The 7219-nt window shown below is 47.5% G+C and overlaps 5 protein-coding genes across 5 annotated transcripts; 2 read left to right on the top strand and 3 right to left on the bottom strand.

Annotated features, from left to right (window-relative positions):
- On the top strand, positions 1-947 carry P152DRAFT_463147 (uncharacterized protein; the record flags this gene model as incomplete). The annotated part of the gene is made up of 1 exon (XM_033680478.1): positions 1-947. A coding segment is annotated over one exon (168 nt), but the record flags the coding sequence as incomplete, so codon positions are not given.
- P152DRAFT_406693 (uncharacterized protein) lies at positions 929-1087 on the bottom strand (the record flags this gene model as incomplete). Its single annotated transcript, XM_033676884.1, has 1 exon — positions 929-1087. A coding segment is annotated over one exon (159 nt), but the record flags the coding sequence as incomplete, so codon positions are not given.
- A 507-nt stretch (positions 1088-1594) lies between these two features.
- On the bottom strand, positions 1595-1789 carry P152DRAFT_377898 (uncharacterized protein; the record flags this gene model as incomplete). Its single annotated transcript, XM_033675656.1, has 1 exon — positions 1595-1789. A coding segment is annotated over one exon (195 nt), but the record flags the coding sequence as incomplete, so codon positions are not given.
- Positions 1790-2542: 753 nt separating this feature from the next.
- Positions 2543-4433, bottom strand: P152DRAFT_518000 (uncharacterized protein; the record flags this gene model as incomplete). Its single annotated transcript, XM_033683045.1, has 2 exons — positions 4249-4433; positions 2543-4013 (listed from the first exon to the last, which is right to left on the bottom strand). The coding sequence occupies exon 2, from the start codon at positions 3974-3976 to the stop codon at positions 2543-2545; it is 1434 nt and encodes a 477-aa protein (XP_033529476.1). The 5' UTR covers positions 3977-4013; positions 4249-4433.
- A 1110-nt stretch (positions 4434-5543) lies between these two features.
- On the top strand, positions 5544-7020 carry P152DRAFT_425970 (SGNH hydrolase). Its single transcript, XM_033677246.1, has 3 exons — positions 5544-6069; positions 6128-6186; positions 6263-7020. The coding sequence occupies exons 1-3, from the start codon at positions 5730-5732 to the stop codon at positions 7001-7003; spliced, it is 1140 nt and encodes a 379-aa protein (XP_033529475.1). The 5' UTR covers positions 5544-5729; the 3' UTR covers positions 7004-7020.
- The last annotated feature ends 199 nt before the right edge of the window (positions 7021-7219 follow it).

Here is a 7219-nt window from a genome sequence, read left to right as displayed (position 1 = left end):
AACTCTTCAAGCCTCCGTGCTCGCACGAACGGCCTCATCGACAGCAATAAGCCCGTTTTTCTTAAGCCATGGGTATCACCCGAACTTAGGAGACTCTCTCTAGCTGCCAGACCCGAACCCTAACGATAACGCGCTATTAACTAGCAAGGAATAGAAAGGAGTAGAGATAGTCCGGAAACTGAAATAGTACCACGAGTTCGCATCGACTATAATAGCTCACGCGTAATAACGATAAGAAGATATCGCGAATCGGAGACGGGACCTAGCCCCGAAATACTAAGTAGGAGATAAAGTTTGGCTCGACATCCGCTACTAGAAGAGTGACCGTTTACGAAAGAAAAAGCTTAGCCCGCTCCACCACCGGTTCACGGTTTTAGAAGCCATCGGAGGAAGCGCCTATCGGCTTGACACACCAGGGGAACGTTATAACGTTTTCCACGAGTCGCTTCTCCGCCCTACGTTAGATAATCCCTTCCCGACTTAAGTTTAAGACGATGTTTAACTAGACCTAATACTGGTAGATAGCGAAAAAGAGTAGGAGCTCGAAAAGATCCTGGCGGACCGAGTCGTTCGAGGCCGCGGCCGAGGCCGAGGAGGACCTCTGAAGCGCTAATGCCTGTGCCAATAGACCGGCTACGTAGACCCGACGTAGGAGGATATCGCAATGGTTTAAGATACTGTCGCATTAGATGACTACGAAGCTCAGACGGGCCGAAACATTGCTTCCGAAGCGTTAAGGGCAGGAGATAGACGGCCTCCTTAAAAGGGAGGAGAGACCTTTTGTGACAGTCTTGGGCTTTGCCCAGTCTGTGTGTTGTGGCCTTACGGCCTAAGGCAGAAGGGATGGGTAGACCGTTTGCCCATAGATGTAAATAGCAGATCGCAGTAAGAGAGATCTTCTCCTTCTCTCTTTAGCAATTCAACAGCGTTACCAGCTTACCAAATCCTTCGTGGTTTGGGCCCATGACAGCGGCACGTACTTTGTCTGATGCTCCTCCGTCCGAACGGCTTCTAGCCGGATAAACATGCCGGTTTTCAACACGGTTTCTTGACTGATCCGGGCAACGTCCGTCATAGCCTTCCATACCGTTTACTCTAATGGATCCGCCTCTTCCCCACCATCGCCGGGCTTGGCCACCGACGCCATCAAATCCTCCCGGTCTAAGTCACCCAAATACTTCTGCCATCCACTGCACGCTAACTATGGATTCGCCTCGTCCTTCTCCCCGGCCTCGATATTAGTTCGAATACGCTTTTCGATCTCCTGGAACTTTTGCTCGGCCTTCTATTGAATCCGCTTCTACGAATCGATCCGTTCCTGCGGCGTCTGGCTTAGAACGTGTGGGGTAATGCGGAAATACTGTGAATAATGACGGCTGGGGAAAAACCGCTGACATAATACCCTCTCGGCCGCCTCGTCGAACCGTTTCTGTGCCGCTATATTCGCAGCCTAATTCTGCCGACCGGCTTGCCCTCGTCCATGTTTCCCACTAATAGTCCAACCGTGTTCGGTCCGCCAATGTTTGGTTATAGTATCCCGTCCCCGGAAAACTCGCTTACACCCGTCTTTCCGACATATGAACCCATCTTCATATAACGGTAACGCGGCGATGGGCTCCTCAATGGCATCGGGAACCTGGAATTCTCGATGGCCATGGACTAATCCGCGCCAACGACGAACCGCTCTTGCGATCTCTTGACTTTCTGTGCCCTTTAGTCGGTGGTACGGCCCGCTTAAATGGCTTACGACGTCACTCGGCCATACAGTATACCTACATTCCTTATACGCGATTAATCCGAATCGGACACGTATAAAATACTCGTTGGGACTCGCCATTGCTCTTATAACGGGATACTCAATGCGATGAACTGAATAAACGGGAAACTGGCGCAAAATAAAATGGATGGATAGAAATTGAACGCTTACCTGTACTGACGGGACGCAGCGCCTACTATATTACTATTTCTCTACTTATTTTCGTATCGACGCCTCCTCTGAATATCATAGCATCTATCACATTGTATCACAGTCGGATGGATTCCCCGGGCACGCTTTTAGACTCGGCCCGCGCCCCTTGATGTGATGGGGTAGGCCGTGGGCGTGGCTAGTGAGTAGTGGGCAGTGGGCAGTGGCTGTTACTTCTACGCTTAGACCAATCGTCCCGGAACCCCATCAAACTCGGCAATAACATTGACTGCTTATATTTCAATGAAACTATGACTATTTACCTCGAAACTTGGCCAACTAGAAGCCCTTATTGGTGCAGGCGAGTCTACTAAATTTAAGCTGAATTGACCCAGTTTCGGTGTACATCCGTTCAAGTTGAAGTTTTGAACGGACCTACATACAAACCTGCACGGACCAAATGCCATGCTCCCATACAATTTTGAACGGATCTACCAAAGTCCGTTCAAACCATTTTGTTTACAGTAGAATTACGTCGTTAGACTTCTCAAACGCCTTCAATACCGTCGATAGAATCTGACGAGAAAAATCTAACAATATACAAAGTATAACTCAATAGATCTCTTCTTCTAGACCTCAGAACTGTACGCCGGCCTTCTGTAGCTCGTATTCAACCCAGCTAACCCTCTGTTCAGCATCATCTAACTCTAGAAACGTGTCTGCTTTTGCCTCATTTTGAAGCAGGTCAAAAACTTGAAATAGCTGCGTATCTCGCCACTTTGAACTAAGCTCTTTCTTTGCTAAAGCAACTGCCTTTCGAATTAGATTCTCGTTCGCCGCCCTATACTCCTTCATCATACTATTTACAAGCTCCTCTGCCTCGTCTTTAAAGTTACCGAGGCTGTTAATAATCTGAGACGATTTCGATTGCTTTAGCTTGCGGCGTTTTGCCTCCTTCTCTGCAATCGACTTTCGAAAGCTCTTAGCATCCTCTGAACGTTTCTTAATCTTCTGGGACGATCCAGAAGTGGACTTCGATAGCTCAGTCGAAACTGATGACGACCGTGAAGCTTCAGCCGACCCGAATATACCGTAATCGCTCTCACTGTTACCTTCCTCATCCGAGCGCTCTTCCATAGAGTCAGAATCCACCTGAAAGGCTTCATCGTCATACGCCTTTGCAAAGGCCCCAGTCGCCATCCTATCACCAAGAATATCCTGTAGCAAATCGTGAAACTTCGGTTTGCTATGACGCAACTTCTTTAGATGAGGACGGGCATTAAAGTAACGATCCATCGTCTCAGGATCAGCTTGAGGTAGCCCTTCACCATCGTCACCCCATCCGCTAAGTCCGTTGCCAAGGTGCTCTTGCCATTTAGACCAATCTGCCTTGTAAGTATCTTCAAACTTCGATTTGCAGTTCTTGAACTCAACCTTCGCAGGGCCGGAATATGCTTTACCCACACGTCTAGCAACCTGTTCCCAAATCGTCTTCTTAAAGCCGCCATCTGAACCTTTTCCTTCCTGATTGACAACTTTTAGCTCCTGCAACATCTCCTCCTCCATAGTGACAGTCCAGCGCAGTCTCGGAGCCTTGCCATTGTTGGGAGCTGGTGTAGCAGAGCCCCCGCGGTCGATAATTTGCGAAGCCGATAGCTGGTCAGGCAGACGGTGTACTGTAATCGGAAGAGGAAATTTGCGTTTCGGAGGAGGAGAACTCGAAGGTCGTAATTGCGTTGATTTGGCCTCATTTTGCTGCTGAGGTCGCTGTAGTGGAGGGTGTGAAGGCGACTCCTCTTGACTCCAGCTTTCAAACGGGACTTCACTATCTGACCTTCGGCTTCCTGCCTCAGATTCATCATTAACTTCGGGAGATATAGGTGGCTCTGGAGTTGGTGTTTTCCTCCTCTTATTCGCCGCTTTCGTAGCTCTGGTAGGTTTCGGAGTATGATTCTTCTTTCGACGAGATAATGACTTCTCCTCCGCCATAGCATCCGACTCAGACGTTGGATCCATATTCTCGAACTCGATCTGGGCCTGGATCTTCTTGATGGCTCGTTTTGCGCCCATGATGATAAAATAGTTATGAAAAGGGAAGGGTGGATGGCTAATAAGAGAGGTCAGTTTGGAACTTGAAGCTATTACGCGAAGTCACACATCTTGACTTGGCAACATGACTACAGAGTAAGAACCTGCAGCTTCCGAACCTGCCAGTGAGTAGTAGACATTGGCCGTTCTGGCAGATTTCTAATAATAGAAAAGCCAAAACGCCCACCTGGTCCCTGCTTCTTAAACCTGCCAGCTGCGAAGTAGACAAGGCCTAACCCTAGAAAAACTCTTACCTTAATAATGATAGGCAAGCAGCTTAGGAGTTCCGATGTTATGTACGATTTTCATGTATACAGGTCTGTCAAAACGGGCTCTGCCAAAACGGGCTCTGTTAAATAGCATCTAATTTAGCAAATGATTTGTTTTAGACACCAATGTCATGGGCCCAAACCACGAAGGATTTGGTAAGCTGGTAACGCTGTTGAATTGCTAAAGAGAGAAGGAGAAGATCTCTCTCACTGCGATCTGCTATTTACATCTGTGGGCAAACGGTCTACCCATCCCTTCTGCCTTAGGCCGCAAGGCCACAACACACAGACTGGGCGAAGCCCAAGACTGTCACTGTTAGAAGCAGATAATTAGAGAAGATAGAAGAAGGAGATAGAAAAATGGGGCACAAAGCCACAAGGCACCAACGTATGTAATTAGTCAGCTTAGGTAGTTCCCCACATGGGCCTCGCCGAGAGGCCTGACGGGCGTATGAATCTCTCTCTCTCTCTCTCGCATGGCCCATGGTTGGCATAGGCTGAGAGCCTAATCCTAATCAAACCTAGCGTAGAGATGGAACCTCATCAAGATTCCTCTGTCACAGCTACCTTGTACTCTTCATCTCAATCTAGAATATCTTTGGCTACGCGTATGTTGTGTGCATCCAGCTACCGTGCCGTAACACTCTGTGGTCCTTGAGGTGGTAATCTGACGATGCCTCCTAGACAACGTCGTACGGTTGATTCTAAACTCATTTACAATCTTAGTATAATTAAGTTTCTTATCTAATGCTAACGCAGCAAGAGCGAGCATAATTTAATTCATATTGGTGAAGATATTCTAATTTCCATCTCAATCTCGCGATACCGAATCGTGCATTATTGGGGACCGTGCACGAAGTAAGGATGCCCTACAGTCCTGCCGGTGGGCACGAATACGAAAGCCGGATTATGGTAGTCTAGACACGAATCCCTTGGACAAGGATTAAGATACAGGATGGATTTCGTGCCTCGTACCTGTAATACAATTTAATTAGGGAAATGCTATAATGGCCCCCCCAATCCCTCCTATGGCCTCCTTGGGCGAAATAGATCACGCGATTCCAAAATTCTGCGCACTGATTGGTCCAATTCGGAAAATCTGCTAATCGACATGCCTGCGTTTTTAAGCCACTTTTAAGCCACTGAGATGCATCGTGATGCCCCTGTTTCAGCGTCAAGCTACATCTCCACGGGATACAGCATTTCTACCGATTTAATTGGTCAGATCAATCTAATGAAAGCCGCCCTCTTCTCGCTATAATTACTGTCTCTCCGCTCCCACGACCTCTCCTACCACGCCCACGCCTCGATGTTAGTGTTCCATCACTACCATCACTACCATCACTCCCACCACGCCTACCACTCCCACCACGCCTACCACGCCCACCACGCCCATGTTATGCAAGAGTTGACAATCAGTTCTACTAGTCATCATTATTTAAAAAATTTGCCCAGTCGCTGTCAGAATGAAGGCATTACTTAATACTATAGCAGTCCTTTGTCTCCTTTGTCCTACTATTAAAGCGGTGTCCCTACGTGTAATCGATGCTCGACTTCAACCGCGCAATACTACGGTCTCTCAGTCAGTTCTAGCAGTGCTAACTAAACACGATAGAAGAGACGTGGAACTGTCTCTTAACACGTCCGTAGTGCCACTTCTATTAGAACGAACGGGTATTACACCCGGCCAGGGGGTCAAGCCGGGCACAAAGCTTCGGATCCTTTGCGTTGGTGACTCAATTACCGTAGGAGCCGCGAGTGGTGATGGGAACGGTTATAGACTTCAGCTCCGTAACAATTTATCTAGTAAGTGAAATATCTGGCTACTCATAAGATAATGTACCCAGCTAATAAGTTCCTCTAGACGACAATGTTGTTTTTGCTGGGACAGAGTTTTCTGGCGGCATGGCTGATGGTTATTTTGTATGTGACAATTCTTACTTAAGTACTGATATTGGATATGCCCAGAAGAAGCCGACTAACTCCGCTGTTCGCTTAGGCGGCCTGGACAGGGAAAACTATTCAATATGTCACTGATCATGTTAAACCTTCGTTGGAACAACGACCAAATATCATTCTCCTACATCTGGGGACTAATGATATGACCGAAAATTCTGCAATCTCAACGGAAGGCAATGATCCCTCCGGTGCCGCTCAGCGCCTAGGAAACCTTATTGACCAGATGATTGCGCTATGCCCAGATGCTATAATCATGGTTGCAATGATCATCAATACTTGCGATCCAAGTCAAGCCCCTCAGACTCAGAGATATCAATTATTAGTTGCCAAAATCGCTCAGCAGTATTCTTCTAAAGGCCACAAGGTCATTGCTGTGGATTTTACAACCTTTCCCATTAGCCAGCTTCGCGACTGCATTCACCCAGCAGACGAAGGCTATCGCGAAATGGGTCACTACTGGTATGACTTCATTACCCAGATACCGCGCGATTGGATTCAAGAACCCGTTGGCCCTGATCCACGCCGAGCGGGAGCGGGAGACTCTAAGTCGAATAGTGGCCCAGATCCAAACATTCCTCCACCTAACTTTGGTACCAACCCGGTCCAACCAAACTCAACGGATACTGTTGCTAACGCTGCGGGAACGGAAGGAAGAGCATGTTGTAACGACCTTTTTGTCACAGGATATCTTTGGTTCTTGGTATTTCAGCACTGTTTCATTCTGTATTCGATTCTATACTCCTTTTTATCTCCCTTTTTGGGGAAGAGATCATCATTGTAAATCATATAAAATAGCTGCTGGAACAGCCTGCTTTCGTAGGATTCCTGCTCTTCGTGAGACGGTTTGATCGCAGAAGTTACGAGAACCACTTTCATTTATTGCAAAGCTAAAGAAGAAGAGCTATCTACGACGCGTTGTCAAGGGCCCAAACCACGAAGGATTTGGTAAGCTGGTAACGCTGTTGAATTGCTAAAGAGAGAAGGAGAAGATCTCTCT

The sequence above is a fragment of the Eremomyces bilateralis genome (assembly GCF_010015585.1).
Source record: "Eremomyces bilateralis CBS 781.70 unplaced genomic scaffold P152scaffold_67, whole genome shotgun sequence".
In the NCBI taxonomy this organism is placed as follows: domain Eukaryota; kingdom Fungi; phylum Ascomycota; class Dothideomycetes; order Eremomycetales; family Eremomycetaceae; genus Eremomyces; species Eremomyces bilateralis.
Note: the sequence above shows the minus strand (reverse complement) of the source record. Positions and strands in the feature narration are given on the sequence as shown.